Source organism: Equus przewalskii, unplaced genomic scaffold, assembly GCF_037783145.1.
Source record: "Equus przewalskii isolate Varuska unplaced genomic scaffold, EquPr2 ChrUn-3, whole genome shotgun sequence".
Taxonomy (NCBI): Eukaryota; Metazoa; Chordata; class Mammalia; order Perissodactyla; family Equidae; genus Equus; species Equus przewalskii.
Window position 1 is genome coordinate 1213779 of NW_027228751.1, and position 16481 is coordinate 1230259.

The following is a 16481-nucleotide window of genomic DNA, read 5'->3' on the forward strand; positions in this document are numbered from 1 at the left end:
ATCTGCCAGGACACCTCAAATTCCACACTGGTGACTCTTTGGTTGGAGCATTTCCCGTTCAATGTGCAGATGTTATTGACTGTGGGAGGGAACATCAAACCATGCTAGTCATTGCCTCCTCAGTGTATCAGATCAGCAGTACTTCCTGCCCCTAGGATCAGTGCCTGAAAGAATGGGATACAGGATATGTAAGTTTTGATGGAGAATAGGAAGTCGTGAGAGGTCTAGAGAGGGGTCAGTAAACTATAACATCCAGGCAAATCTGGCCTGGTGCCTGGTTTTGAAAAACAATTTTACTGGAGCACAGCCATGCCCATTCATATTGTCCGCGGCTCCTTTCCCCCTGCAATGGCAGAGTTGGGGAGTTTCAGTTGAGCCCGTAAGGCCTGCAAAGAGGAAAATATTTACACTCCGGCCTTTTACAAACAAAGTTTATAAGTCCCTGGTCTACAGAATGAAGTGCTTCTTGGAAGACAAAATGGGAGACCCAAGGAGACAGAGGAGAGAATGAGATATTGAATAGCAGAAAGGAGGAATCGGAGGCAGAAAATGCACAACAAAAAATGATAGAAACATTGAAAACAAATCTTAATCTCATCCTCCACCCTCTTCCCCTCATCTCCTTTCTTCCCTTTCTCCTCCTCCTTCTTCTCCTTCCTCTTCTGAAAACAAATGTTTTCATCTCTCTCCTCTTATAGGGATGTGGAGAGAATGAATGAGCAGACACCTGTCGCGCCCTCTACATCCTGCAAAATGGGCACCAAGGGCTAGCCGAGGAGATGGTTCTTTCCCCCTCCTTTCTGTTCCATGAGGGAATAGCAGCTCTTGGGAAATGTGCATGCATCCCAGGCAAGGGAGAATACAATGGCAGCAGTAGGTGGAAACCAGGGACCCTCAGCCATCCTGCTGGGGCGCTGAACAAACTTCAGAATTCACATCTTCCTTCTGGAACCAACCCCACCCCCTCTCCCTCTCTTTCTCTTCCTTCTCACAAGCTCTCATACACTCACGTTCCACAAAACCAACTCTCATTGTTGGCTAGGGTCATGTCTGCAAGGAGAAATGAACACGTGCATTGAAAAACCTTAACGCAGACTCCCATCAATATGTGACTAGTATTAACAGAAAACGTGTCTTGGATCAAGAATACGTCTTTTATGTTGAAATAATAATAATGATAATTTTCTAAGTTCTAAACCCTTTCTAGACAGTGCTAAACCCTTTAGCTATACCATCTCATTTAATTCCAACAACACTGTTCTTTCCCTGATGAGAAAATTGAGTCCTGAGAATTTGTTCAAAATCACACATAACTGGCATAGCCAGAATTTAAATCTGAGTTTATGTAACTCCAAAGTCCATGCTTGGGGATATGATACCACATTGCTTTCTTAAATTGTGTCATCATATATAAGCCATTATTACAGGATCTAGCATTGTTTTAGACTTTAAATTTTCATTAGTTACGTTATCCTAGTTATCACTATATCTTTGCATCAAACTATGTGAGGAATGGTGGTAAAAGAATCAGACTGACTCTGGAAGACATTTACAAATACCATTTTATGGACATAACTAGTTTGAGACATGATGATTCTGATGATAATACAATTGCATTTTAAAATATATTCTATGGGCCGGCCTTGTGGAATAGTGGTTGAGGTTTGGCATGCTCCACTTCAGTGGCCCGGGTTCAGAGGTTCGGATCTTTGGCGAGGACTTACACCACTCATCAGCCATGCTGTGGCAGCAACCCTCATATAAAGTGGAGGAAAACTGGCACAGATGTTAGCTCAGGACTAGTCTTCTTCCAGGAAAAAAAGAGGAGGATTGGCAACCAATGTTAGCTCAGAGCTGATCTTCCTCAGCAAAAAAAAAAATTAGTTAATAAAATATATTCTATACTTTGGACCTTTCACTCATTTGTTCTAGACTTAGCCCCTTTTAGTCACCTGCCTTGTGGGAGATCTACACGGTCCTTGGGGTGGGGTGTCAGCCCCATTTCCTCAGAAATCTCACCAAGACATCACTGGTGCCAGAGGAGCATCCTTTTGACCCTAAGGAGTACATCAGCAAAGAGAATAATTGACCTAACTAAAGACTGGGCTTTTGGGAGGGTCTCTGAACAGCAGGATATAGGGCCTTATAAGGGTGAATCTGTGCAGTCAATGGCTTCCTTTTTCCTACCATTTCTCCTCTTTTGGGGCCTTCTGATTTCTCTGAGGCTTTTATTTCTTATGTGCATATTTCTTCCTTGCCATTTTGAAAACCTCCTTCTAGAAAGATCATAAAATCCCTTCAAACCAAAATATTACTGAGATCAGCTTACTGAATTACCTGCTGGAAAGAGCAGCAGTCAGAGTTGGGGATGCCAGAGTAGCCACTCCTTGTCATGAAGATTCTTCTTCTTTAATCTCTTGGTTTTTTCTTTTTTTATAGGGAAAGATTCGTCCTGAGCTAACATCTATTGTCCATCTTCTTTTTTTTTCTTTCTCCCCAGAGCCCCAAGCATGGTGGTAAATCCTAGCTGTAAGTCCTTGTTAGTTCTTCTATTTGAGCCACTGCCACAGCATGGCAGCTGACAGATGGGTGGTGTGGTTCTGCCACTGGGAAGCGAACCCAGGCCGCCAAGGCAGTGAGAGAGCTGAATTTTAACCACTAGGCCATCAGGACTGGCTTGTGGGTTTTTTCATTTGTACTGTCAAGGGCAGTGAGGCAGAAGGGGAAAGACATCCTTTCCACAACATCTATTTAGAGCCTCCTATGTATCAGGAATCGGGACTGGAGCTGGGGAAGCCCTCGGGACAAAGTTTTCCACTGGAGGCACGAGGCCAGCTGAGCTCCGTGAGGACCCAGAGAGAAATGAGGTTCTTGTTAGAGTAATCTGGGCACACAACCTCCTAAGGCTTTTAATCTGAATGTGGAATTTTAACCTGAATATGGAAAGAAGTGTCTCCCACACAATGTTTCCCAGAGCCTGGAAGCATCTTCTCAGAAGCGTGAAGTCTGCAGGATGCGAGAGGCAGCCTGGGAAAAAATGCCATGTATGTGGGAGGGTTTATGTCCTTTAAAAGTTACCCCTTGTATTGCTCACTCTTAGAGTTGGAGAAATTCACATAAATAAATAAATACAGTTACTTTAATAGAGAATTATTTATTTTATAGACAAGCAATTTTGACTAACTCCCTATGTTATCTGTCTATGCTGGTCCTCTGTGGCCTTTTCAACGGTAATATTTTCTACTTCCTGGAGGTGGCTAGAATTTCAGACATGTCTAGGAAGTAACACACAAATTCTCCAGTCTAGACTTGAATTAAGAACCACCCCTTACTGGGCATTTATTGTATGCCAGGAAGCATTCTGAGTGCCTTATTGGTATAAGCTCCTTAAATCCTGCCGACAACCTCAGTGAAGTAGCTTCTCTTATATCTCAATTTGGCAGATGAGGATGTTGAATCACAGGGAGTTATCTAACTTGTCCAAAGTCACACAGCGAGTAAACGTGGAGCTAGGACATCATCTTGTGAGAAAGTCCTGAGCTGTAGTGGTGGACTTTCTGGTTCTTGTCTCTGGATGTTAGAAGTCATTTTCTTCACTGCTTGCTGGAGGCCTTCAAATCAGTACTGCACAGGTTATTGCACTCATGTGCAAAGCCGTCCTGGGAATGTGCACCGAAGGGCCTGTTGGGGAATAACATACAGCTCCAGGAAGTGGCTTTGAGGGACTCAACACATTGTTTTCTGCTTCTGTTAGGCAAAAGTGATGATGAAGAAAGTCTTTGCAAGTCAGCCCATGGGACAGGGAAAGGAGCTGCTGAGGATGGCAAAGACCACAAACGCCCCAAACGTCCCCGAACCATCTTGACAACCCAACAGAGGAGAGCATTCAAGGCCTCGTTTGAAGTATCCTCCAAGCCGTGCAGAAAGGTACAGAAGGAAAGAAGCGGGGAAAGGGGACCAGGCCCAACTTCTCTCTGTGCATTCATTCCATCCTCCGCTGGGTATCAATGGGAACCTGGGGGTTAGGGCTGTGTGTTGTGGGTGTGGGAGGCTGTTCAGACAGAGTTTGTGCAGGTGACCTTGAACCCCACTGGAAACTCCAGGGATCATGGAAGCTGTGGCCAGGGATATGGTAGAATATCCCTATGCTTCTGTCCATACATAGCCACTCCAATTGGCGGCTTGCTCACACCTTTCCTTCATGGAGAACAATGGGAAGAAGAAGAATAACAGGTATCAGTTGGGGTATAGACTGAGATGCTGTAACAAAGAGAATAAAAATGTAGTGGCTTGTAGTATGCATTCTTTTTTGGTCTAGTTTATTCTGCTTGGGGTGGTGATTTTAGCATTCATCCATGTTGTAGTTCATCCATTTTTGCTGTTGAATGGTATTCCACCGTATGGATGTGCCATGGTTCGTTTGTCTGTTCACCTGCTGATGGGAGTTTGGGTTGTTTCCAGTTTGGGGCAGTTACAGATAGGACTGCTATGGACATTCATGTAAAAAAGAATGCAGTGACTTAATGAGATAGGAGTTTATTTCTTTCTTATGTCACCCTCCAGAGGTGAGCAATCCAAGACTGGCGGGGCAGCTCTCTCATCCATCACATGGATCCAAGGGGCTGCTCCAATTGTTACCATTTTTCCAGCCACCATGGTGGAGAAAGAGGAAGCGGAGGGCAATAGCTGCTTTTTTAAGGACATACCCAGGAACTGTTTACATCACTTCCGGTCATATGTGCTGGCTAAAATTTAATCCCTTGGTTGCACCTCTTCCAAGGGGACTGGGAAATGAGTCTATCTGGGTGACCACATGCCTTGCTAAAACTTGGGGATTCAATTACTAACAGGAGGATGGAGAGAATGGATACTGTGGACAGTCAGCCGTCTCTGCCACAAATAGCTGCATCCATTGATTAAGTACCTGCCATTTATTGACTGCCTGCCGCATGCTGGGTACAGTCATTTATACAATAAAAATAATTGAAATTCTTGGAAGAAATAAATTTTAAAAATTTTATTATTGTTTTTCCTGTATCCCTATCTGTATTAGCTTTTGCCGAAACAACAAAATCCTAGGGGCTCCCGGCAAACATTGGTTCCCTGCTCCTAGGCTGTGGGTTGGCTGTGGCCCAACTGGGCTCAGGTTCTGGCCTGCTCCACCTGTGTATCGTTTGAGGGTCCAGGCTGAAGGAGCAGCAGCCACCTGGGGCACACTGTTCTCATGAGGATGGCAGAAGGCAAGAGGCCGAGTCACACTGGGCAAGCCCATTGAAAGGCTTTCCTTGGATATCACACACATCACATCCACTCACACTCCATGGGCCAAAGCAAGGCACGTGGCTAAGCCCAGTGTGAGTGCATGAGTGAAGCAGACAACCACTCCCACCCTCCCCACCCCTCGCACCCAGTGGGCGGGGGAGGGAAGGGTGGATTTTTGCTGCACAGTAATGCAGTCCACCAGCACTTCTGCCCTTTGGAAGCATTCACCTGCAGAATCTTCCTTTGCCCGCCCTTGCTGCTCTCTAGGCCCCAGGACAGGTGCTGGTAGAAAGTGAAACAGCCTCAAAGTAGGCTTACACAGAACAAATTATCATCTCCCTCATTTATTTACTTATCCGACATGTACTAAACTCCCAGCCTCTGTATGGCCTGTGCCCAGTGCTTGTCCCTGGGCAGCCTCCAGGCCACCAGTGGGGAAGAGATGGGTGCACACTGAACTAATACCCAGGAGGAAGCTCTGAGGATCATAACAGGGGGCAGCTGGGAGCTGAGGGAAGGAAAAGGTCACCTCTGTCTGGGGAATCAGGCAAGGCTTTGTGGAACAGGTGGCTTTTGAGCTGGGCCTCTGATGGATGGATAGGGTTTCAGCAGGTGGAGGTGGGGCCCCAGGGCACACTGCTATTTTAGTTGGCTTAGCAGAAGGATGTATTTTAAAAATCTGGTCTAATCATCCCACTTCTCCTAAGCCCCAGCCCAAGTGGCATGATAAAGGGGAAGTACTTCCCGAGGCCTCCAGTTTGCTCAGGCTGTGTGTTTATTCAAAGAGCCCCTTCGAGCCCATCTCCTCCCCACAATCTAACCATGAGGGCACAGTGTCTCTCAGACCCACTCTTGAGAAGTCTCTGCTCCTTGCCTCTTCCCTCCTGGCCACCTTGCCAGCCCCTCACCCTGTGCCTGTATGGAGAGCGGATGTTTAAATACATGTCTTCATTACATGGTCCCAGTTGTCCTGTCTCTGCACAACCCCGGTGCATGTGCCTGCATTAGAGCCGTCTGCCTTCCTCCGCTGGATTCCAGATGGCTCTTGTCCTATTCTCTTTGGGCAGGGCTCACTCAGTGAATATGAATATTCATGAAACGCCCAAAGTCATCTAGAACTATGAGGGACAACACTGAAAATTGAGGTCAATGAATTTAGACCTCAAGGAGAAGAACAAGAGGGAACCATTTGTTTTTGCAAAGTGATTTTCCCCCTCAGTTCTCCTTAAGTAGGTTAATGCATATGTATGGGGTACAGCTAAAGCACACCAATAGATTTTGCTGGTGTTTAAGAACCATTTGAAGGCGTAATTTCCAGAGTAAGAGAAACCCAGAAACACCTCTTGGAATGAACATCGAAATGAACGATTATTCCTCTCTCTGTTTACCTGGCGAAGGACCCTCTCTCCCCTTGAAAGGAAGTGATGTTCTTGTGTTGGGCTTATGCTAGCCAGCACCTAGATAAGATGGGGCCTGTTGGCGTCCCTGTGCACTGCACGGGAAACGTTCTGCCTCCTACTCTGAGATGCCAATGTTTCTGTGTTCCTAATGTTCCACGTTTTCAAGGTGAGGGAGACTTTGGCTGCGGAGACGGGGCTGAGCGTCCGTGTGGTCCAGGTGTGGTTCCAGAACCAGAGAGCTAAGGTAATCTGCTTCTTACTTCGGTCTGTCTCTGTGGGGCTGGTTTCCTGAAATAATAGCAGCAGGACATTGTACTTGCTGACAGGGTTTCTAACCTGAGCTCATTAGATAGAGTAGTTCTCTTGATTCAAAATTCTCTTAACAATAGTCATTCCAGTCACAGCAACCTGCAGAAGGGGAGAGACAGGGCATTTGTTTTAGTGCAATGGCTTTTATTTTCCTAGTGGCCATGACTGTGAATCTGGCTGGCTGTCTGCATGAATAAATGTTTTTCTGTATCTTGGTTAGAACAGGTTCTTTAATTCATATTTATTTAACCCAGATACCAAATTCTTCTAAAACTTCAAGGATAGACCTACCTAGCACACACATGACTGGTGTACATCAACATTATGGCACGGTGGAATGAATGCCTTTACTTACCTCTCCTGTGCCCCACCCCCCAGATAGGCCCAAACCATCGTATTGTCCTCTGGATCCTGCCAAGGTCGGTATTCCCCTGCCATGGTCTTTTATTTATTTTAGACCTTTTACTGGTTTATTTTCCTACTCCTAAAAATGCATGTATCCTGTAGCCCATTTTTCTAGGACCCTGCTCTTCAGTGGGTGATAAATTAATCTCTCATTATCTGATAAGGTAGCATTTCCCTAAGTGAATTCCTCAGTACAGGGTTGTTGATGTGTATTCCTTCCTGAAAGGACTCTGTGGTTCAATAGATTTGAGAGGCCCTGTAACCTGTGGATTCGTAAAGCAGAGGAGTTTGAAGCTCTGAGAAATCTTTCAGTAAAGAAATTTTTGTGTTAAACCCAGTGTTTTCTCCACATATACATATATCCACACATATATTCAAAATTATTAAAAATTAATGTTCTCAGAGAACCCTAATGTTCTACAGAATGCAGTTTGAGAAAGATTGGGTTAAAATTTTCCTTCCAGGAAGTGTGTGTGTTAACGGTGCTTTGGGAGACTAGAGCATGAATCTCCTGGTTGGCGTTTCAAACACAAGGGCAGCAGATAGAGGAGTGGATGGGGAACAGCCTCATGGCTCGTCCCAGATCACCCTGTCAGCAGCCCCTTGCTGCATATCTAAGCTGGGCTGCAGACCCCACATCCCCACACTGATACCTCACATAAAACTGTCACAACATAAGCAGCAAGTTTTATTTGCTGAGAGGAAATCCCTGCTCTTGCTAAGGCAAGCCGTGTGGTCGCTTCCCGGCCAGCTGTCTTTCCACTGCTGTGAAGTAAAAAGCCCTCAGCTGCGAGGCATCCAACTTAAGGTGCTGTTCCTCAAGCCCAGCTCCTTTACTGAGTAAAAACTGGGGAAACGGTCCTTCCATTGTACTCGCAAGCCCTTTTCCCCTTGGCGGGAAGCTGTGGCAGGTCACCTGACTTCTAATCCTCTCGTCCTCTCCTCATCAGATGAAGAAGTTGGCCCGGCGGCAGCAGCAACAGCAGCAAGATCAGCAGAACACCCAGAGGCTGAATTCCGGTGAGCTGGCAGCTCCTCCCGCCGGTCCTTGCGGGAGTCCAGGCCTCTCCTACCAGAGGTCACCAACCACCCAGCCCCTTGACTGACATTTCTGGGCTCCAGAAAGCCCAGCCCACACCCACTAGGGAGATGGGATCTTCCAGTGAGGACTGAGCCCTGAGGAACGGTGAGAGGGTTGAGGGCACTGAGCTGCAGGCCCAGAACTGCTGATGGGAGGTGGCACTAACCTTATCTAAAGCCCCCTCGCCCTGACGCTGCCACCGTGTCAGGACTGGGTCAGGACCACCTACAGAGTCAGAGACCTGCCCAGTTTTTCATCCTGCCAGGTCCCCCTCCTTCCAGGAGAATCAATTTAACAGAAGACAACTCTGTGACTTTACTTCTTCCCAAAATAACGTGAAATGATAAAAATAAGGATAGTAAAATAATTATCCCCTCCTTTGCTGAGCACTTCTGTAGTTCCCAAGGTCACTCACCCCTGCTGACCTGACTCTTCCAGCCACCCCGCCCCAGGTGAGCGGAGAAGTTACCAGCATCCCCATCTCACAGATGAGCAGACAGAGGCTCTGCAAGACTCACTGTGGTGCTAGATGAGTAAGGGGTGGACCTGGGACTGGAACCCATCTCTCTGGTTCTAAGCTCCACTGGCCATGCTGCCTCACCTTACCCCTACCTGCACGCACCTTCATGTGTCGTTGTTTTTAATAGGGGTGGTGTGAGGATTGGAGAGGGGGTGAAGACGGTTAGGTTGTGGGAGCCTTCAAGGAAGTTAAAGAGAAAAAAATCAAGAGTAACTCTGTTAGAACAATGTCATTCTTAAAGGGATATGCCCCCAACTCAGGCGTCCAGCAGAATTCCCTGAACATTCGGTCGGTCTGTGCCCCAGAGCAGGCATTCTCACACTTGGATGTGAACATAAATCACCTGGCATTCGGTAAACTACAGATTCGGGTTCTTAAGGTCTGGGTGGGCCCTGCAAGTCTGCATTTTTAACTAATTCCCCTTGCTGCTGGTCTGTGGACCACACTTTGAAGGCTGTGAAATGTGACATCGGTTCTCAGGCCCCTAAACAAAGCCCCTTGTCCTTGCTTGGACTCTGCCTTGGGCTTGACACCTGGACTAGGCTCAATCTAGAATTGGACTCTTGCAGCAAAGAGTTCCCTTAGTTTTTTACTTTCTAGGCCAAACAGTATCTTAACAGCAGGATAGATGCTCAGGGAGAAAAGTGAAACAAAGATGTGGGTGCTGGGGAAGGGTGGAGCTGCAAGCTGGTCAGGAGACCTGAATTCTGCCCCAGCTTCACCCTCAGTGCTGTTTGATCTGGGACCAGCCTATCCGTCTCTTTGTACCTCAGGCTATGTATGCCTAGGGTGGGGTGATAAGGCCTGCCAGCCCTATGGCACAGGGCCCCTGTGAAGTTCAGAGAGGTCACAGATATGAGAGGGCTTTAGGAAGAACCATGCATGTTGACTCCATATAGGCCAACACACTCAAAGGGACAAGAGTGCATCAAGGCATTATGAGAACACAAACTCATAGTGCTTGGGACTTTGAAGAATTCTAAGGGCACCTCCTAGGGTCAACTTAAGAAAGCAGAGCCTGGTAGAAAATAGAGTCTCTGGGAGTTAAAGGAAATGTGTTCGGAGAACCACAAAGACGTGGAGGCGGGAACTGAGTCCTCTTTTTCTCATAAAATTCTGCACACACACATAGCAAGTTGTAGTTCTAAAGCACACATGGAGTGCACATGAAGTCTCATGGAGACTTCATATCAGTTTCCTGAGGTTGGCCGGGCCAGTGTTGTGATTCCCACTTGACTGATGGGCTCTGAGTAGCGTAATGCTGGAAAGAGCTTTAGATCATGCCCTTCGGTGGCTGCCAAACGCCTTTGTTTTAATGATATATTTCAAGGAAGCTCTCCAAGGCAACTGCCCGCCCCATCCCTATCCTTGCTAGGGCACAGGCTGGGACCCACTGACGCCACCTCATCCTCTTCCATTCTAAAAATGAGGAAACCAAGACTCAGGAAGTAAAATGATCTCGCCGTGGTCACACAGATTGTGTGGTCACCAACCTCAAGGATGGCCCTCCGTGATTCTTGCCACCTGGTGTTCACACCCTTGTGTAGTCCCCTCTGACACTGAATAGGCTGACCTAGGATGTGACTTCCAAAACTAGGTCATAAAGTGTGGTGATTTCTGCCTTACCCTCTCTTGGAGAAGCTCTGGGGAAGCTGGCTGCCATGTTGTGAGGACCCTTAAGCAGCCCTGTGGAGAAGTCCATGTGTAGGGGCAATGGTGGGCTCTCGGATCCAGCACATCCCACTCCAAGTCCAGGGCTCCCTGCATTCCACTCACCTGCCCCTCTCCCTCTCTTTTCTTTATGGAGCAGTAGCAAAGGCCACTGCTGGGAAGGGACACGTGGAAGGGAGGATGTGAAGTTTAGAACGTGTTCTGTGGCCCTCCCCCGCAGCGGGGGATGCTGGGCTGCATGTGGAGAATGATTTGCCTTCTTCTTTGGCCCACAGGTCAGACAAATGGTGGTGGGAGTGCTGGGATGGAAGGGATCATGAACCCCTACACGGCTCTGCCCACCCCACAGCAGCTCCTGGCCATTGAGCAGAGTGTCTACAGCTCAGATCCCTTCCGACAGGGTCTCACCCCTCCCCAGATGCCTGGAGACCACATGCACCCCTATGGTAAGAGCAACTCAAGACCCACAGGGACCTCTCACAACTTGCTTGTGTGAGTTTCTCATTGCCTTCCAAACATACCTATGCAGTGGATGCTCACTGAAGCTGCAAAGCAGAATAAGTGCTCCATAAAAAGCTGCTAGAAACACCTAACCAATGACTATGGAAGAAAGACCAACACACAGAGTCATCAGTGATGTTTTCATATATTCTCCTTTCAAAGCTTCTTATTTGTTAGTTTTAAATAGGAGGTTTGTGCTTTCATTGTAGACCTGTTTGTTGTGACTGAATTTCCAAAGTCTTTCATTTCATGCCAGGTATCACACTTCCATGTTTGTAAGCAATATTTGCAGTGATATAGACAGAAGTCCTTAATTAAGCAAACTTTTGCATAAAGAAAGAAAATATATAAGAGCACAAAAAAAAGTGTTCTAATTGGACTATCCTGTCATGGATACTAGTAGGTGCTCTAATGTAATTCCTGAAACAGAAACTGACTTGTGAAGTGAAAAGCACCCTCGATCCCCCTCCACCTCACCCCTCCTTGGGTTGCTTCGGCTGCTGGGTATGTGGATAGCTGGGGACTGGGCATCCTGATGGGATGGGCAAGTTCCGGAGTGGAGGGCTGAAGTTCCATCTCAGGGCCAAATATAGGGCACCACGCTTTTATACAAAGAAAGTGAGCAGCCTGTGTAATGCATTCATCCATACTGTGCAATCTGCAATAAATAACCCTGAGAGCTAAAAATAAAGTTTTATTCAGCAAGGCTTCAAAACATTAGTATCAGAGACACATGCCTCAGCTCACAGATTTTGTCAAGCAACTTCTTTTTCACCTTCATTTAAAAAAATTCTATTTATTATTAAAATCACCCCTATCTTCCCATGTGATGCATTCAGCAAATGTTGATTAAGATCTGGCCCTTTGCAGAGACTTCATTGACGAAGCTCCTTCATTCACACACACGTAGATATACAATGCACGCGCCAGTGATGACCATCCTCTTTGCTTCTTTAGAAGACACGTGTTAACATCTGTACTGTCTTCACATGACAGCTCAGAGAAAACAGGACAAATGACTTTTTTGCAAATTTTTAAATTTTTAAAGTCCTAGGGGTCTTGTTACATAAAGGATTCCTATGATGAATCCTTTAGTAAAATGAATAATTAAAGCCACATGACAAGTTTTATAAACTCCACTGTCTCCTCTCCCATTTATTTGAAGTGGAGATAAAATGCATGTGCCTCTAGGTTCTGGTCACAGCGGTCTCCCAGCTGTTCCACAGTGTGCCCTCCTGGCTTCTCTGTCAAGGGTGTAAAGTACTCAAAGGTGGGCACCTGACCTTCTTTTCCTTTGCAGGACTGATCTGGGGAAAGAGCAGACACTCAGTGTAATCTTGCTATTTGAAAGGTCAAGTGTTATCATAGGAGGTTTCCCGACCCTCATCCACAGAGCTGATGTTTATTTTCTTACCATCGCTCTTTCAAGAACCATTTTTGCCTCAAATCCTCCGGGAAGCCTGTCCCTGTCTCTCTGGCCTGAGGTGCTGCCACCTGCCCATGCCCCACACTCACCATCTGGACATTCTGACGTTACTTATGCTGCACTCAACTTAGCCCTTGGTCATCTCCTAGTTTACGTTGTTTTCAGTGCTTACACCTTATGCATGAGCCCCCTAAGGAGACTAGAGATCTTTTGTGGCTAGAGATTAGCTCCCTCCTATTTTCTCTGTAGATGTCCTCCCACCTCCACCCCCTCTCCAGCCGCCAGTAGAAAGCTTCACCTGGGGGGTATGCTTATGCCACAATCACTGAATTCAGGTGAATTTCCTAGCACTGGAGTGAGACTTTTTCCAGGCCCTCATGCCAGTGTTTCATCTCCATTTCAGGTGCCGAACCCCTTTTCCACGACCTGGACAGTGACGACACCTCCCTCAGTAACCTCGGTGACTGTTTCCTAGCAACTTCAGAAGCCGGGCCCCTGCAGTCCAGAGTGGGAAACCCCATTGACCACCTGTACTCCATGCAGAATTCTTACTTCACCTCTTGAGTCTTCCCCCAGAGTTCTGTGGCTAGGCTCCCATATGGAACAACCACGTTATGTGCGGGGTCGGCTGGCTTTAGGATGGGGATGGCCAGGGAAGAGGTGGGTTGGGGAGGGAGTTTTGTTGGGGATGCTGTTGTGAAATGATATGGCATAGCTCGGCATTTCCAAAGACTGAATACATTATGGATTGCATAGTTTAATGTTTCTAATAAGAGTCTTAGCGTTAGGTCTGAAGATGTGTTTATCATTAAGGACAGGGACTTTTAATATAGACATTCTCATGCAAACTAGAAACCTAGAGACTAGAAAACAACTTCCCACCATTTTGGGGAAGCTCTTGTCAAGAGGTGCATATGTCTATCCATCCATACGCCCATAGACAGACAGACAGACAGATAGATAGATGTGTGCGTGAGTGTGTAACCTTTCATACTTTATCATCAAAGTTTATTCCTAATTATAACAGACACCAACTGTACAGCAAAAGTAACTTTATTTTCAGTGTGAACTATATTTAAGGAAATTCTTGATGCACTTAAGTTATAAAATGAGATAATTTACTTTTATAAACTTTAGTTTTAGTTTGAAGAGACTTGTCGGCAGGGCAGAGAGGGCTGCTCCACCAAGCCCCATAGCTTTGAGTGCTTGAGTGAATTCTGTTTTCAGAGAGTGTCGTTGAGGTCTGGAAGGCAACTCTGTGTGGCTGACAGTGTTCTCTCTTGGATTTTTGCTCTCTTTAAGGTTGAATCACTGGGCTTGGGTGGGACAGAATAATTCCTAATGATGTTCCTGGAAAACGTAAAGCCTAGACTCTTTGGCTTTCTTTTAAATTCTGACTTGTGCTTATTGGACAGCGCTAGGAAGTCAATTCTGCTCTTGAACTTCAGCATCTGCAAGTGTGGGATGAGGCTGATAGTATGTACCTACCTCACTGGGGGACACAGAGGCTTAATTCACCCCCAGGACATGTGAGCAGAGCTGAGACTAATGTCTGATATTTGCTTAAAATATGACCAGCCCAGTCACTTGGCAAAGGAGGACACCTGGGCTGCAGAGCAAGAGGACTCCTGCTCCCTGAGCACTGAGGGCAACTGCCTGTCATCGTCCCTTCTGCAAAGGCTGGGCTGAAGATACCAGCTCAGGGCGGCTCGAGGGGATGCCAGAGTCCTTCAATGGGGAGAAAGTTGCGGCTGAGGGGATGAGGGAGGGCATCGTGGTGTTCTATCCCAGAGGCTGGCAAACTACAGCCTGCAGGCCTGTATTTTATAGCCTGCCGGCTAAGACTGGTTTTTACAGTTTTAAAGGGTTGTAAAAAAAGAAAAGGAAGAGAATGTGTGACAAGTGTATATGGCCCAGAAAGCCTAAAATATTTACTATCTGTACTGTCTGGCTCTTTTCATAGAAAGTTTGCTGGCTCCTGTTCTAGAGGGTCTATTTGTGAACAACCTCCTGGAGCTCAAAGGGGCAGAGGGGGTCCGGGGGAAACCCAGGGCTCCTCCTTCCAACTCACTTTTCTGACCCTGAGCACAGAAGACCCAGCTGCCATTGTACACAGGGACAATTCCACACCCTGTTCTCCAATTGTGGTGCTAGGATGGGATACTTCTGTGCAAGGAGGCCTCCTGAGAAACCAGAATGAGTTGATGGGGGAAGACAGAGGGTCAGCTTGGCTCCTCTTAGAGGGGCTGGGATAGGCTTGGCCTCACTCCTGGGGATGTTATCAGTCATCAGAGCCTTGGACACAGGGACTCGTCCCCATCACTGACTGCAAGGCCAGAGGGAGCACGCCCCCTTACAGTAGAGTCTATGTTGTGTGATTTTTGTGCTCTTGTTTATAATTTATGCAAACCATCAAGAAACCCAAACCAGTCTGGCGAGTGAAAATCATGCAGATGCTGCATGCCTCCTCAGGCTTCTGTGGTAAAAATCAGTTGGAGGATGTAGCAGGTACTATGTGAGTGAAAATGAATAGAGATCCTTATTCCACTCCCTAATGGCATACCAAGATGAAATTAAAAACCTCTTACAAATGACCTGTTGTTTATTCAGGGGCAGGGGTGGTGGGTAGGGAACCAGGGGACATGGATGTTTTGCCCACAGAGGCATGGGGAGGGGATTATGGTGAAGCTTTACATGGAGGGAAAGAGTAACTGTAAGAAAACGCAAGAAAGGGGTCTTCACCCTCCTGCCAAGATGGATTCAAAGACCTCAGTCCTTACAAGAACCCCTCCAGAAGGAGGCACTGGGAATATTCCACCTTTACCACCACGTTCACCCGAGGCAGAACAGTTTGCGATGTGCATCGTAAGAGCATTTGCTTGGAAATCAGAGCAGAGTCATGGAGCAAGAGGAAGATTCCTTATGCAGGCCTGAAGACAGATGCCCAGACAGGGTGGGGGCAGAGCAACAGACAGTGGCTCCCTTGGTAGACTCTCAACAATTTTAAATGTGACATATGGCTGGGTGATAGTTACAACTATGAAGAAAAGAAGTAAGGAAACAGTATGGATGTAAGACCACAAGACATACTCAAAGGGTGGCATCAATTTTTGTCTTCTCTCACCCACCTGCAGTGGTTCAGACCCTTCCACCCCAACCTCTGGTTCACCCACTCCATATGAGAAGCTGGCTCTGCCTCTTGCTGAGGGCCTGGAAGCAGAGAGATGTGAGTTATATGGCCAGGCTGGCAGGAAGAGCCCACCAAGGAAGCCTGTATCTCAGACTGGCCTCCACTGGGCTAGCCTGGTTCCATCTCCAGTTCCCAGAGAGAGTTTAGGCCTGAGACCCTTACCCCTCATGTTTGCCTAATTGACAATTGACTTATCCTTCAGACAGTTCTTATCCTTATCCTTTCACAATTGCCTAATTGGCTTATCCTTCCGAATCAACCCAGACTTGGCCTTCTCTCAAAGAAGCCTGCAAAGCCAGGTTAGGTGCCTGTGTGGAGTAACTGGGAAAGGCGACCTGCTGCAACAACTCCCGCCCCCCACCCATTTTATAATAGCTCAAACACAAGATAAACTTATATTTTTGCTCACATAAAAAACCTGGGAGGGAGTTCAGGTTAGAAGGACACCTCTCTTCCACGCATAATGATGGCTCTGCTCATGGCTTCTAAGATTTCCCTGGGGATTGGCTGTTTCCATTCTTCTTTTCTCTTTTCCCCTTCCAGCTGAAAGTGGGCAAGTCTTGATCCAAATTCCAGCTCCTCCGCTCACTAACTGTGTGGACTTGGACAAGTTCCTTCACTCTGCTGAGCCTCTGATGACTCATGCACAGTACGGGCATGGTGTTTGTCACTAGCTGCCACGGAGGGGTTATGAGGACAAGTGAGATAAGACGTAC

The 16481-nt window shown here is 46.9% G+C and overlaps 1 protein-coding gene across 1 annotated transcript in view; it reads left to right on the top strand.

Annotated features, from left to right (window-relative positions):
* Positions 1-15166, top strand: part of LMX1A (LIM homeobox transcription factor 1 alpha) — a 153826-nt gene extending 138660 nt beyond the window's left edge. The window contains exons 5-9 of the mRNA XM_070608172.1: positions 3755-3927; positions 6829-6906; positions 8327-8396; positions 10924-11094; positions 12979-15166. Coding sequence (XP_070464273.1) covers positions 3755-3927; positions 6829-6906; positions 8327-8396; positions 10924-11094; positions 12979-13139 — 653 coding nt within the window. The 3' untranslated portion in view covers positions 13140-15166. The remainder of the gene's footprint in view (positions 1-3754; positions 3928-6828; positions 6907-8326; positions 8397-10923; positions 11095-12978) is intronic.
* The last annotated feature ends 1315 nt before the right edge of the window (positions 15167-16481 follow it).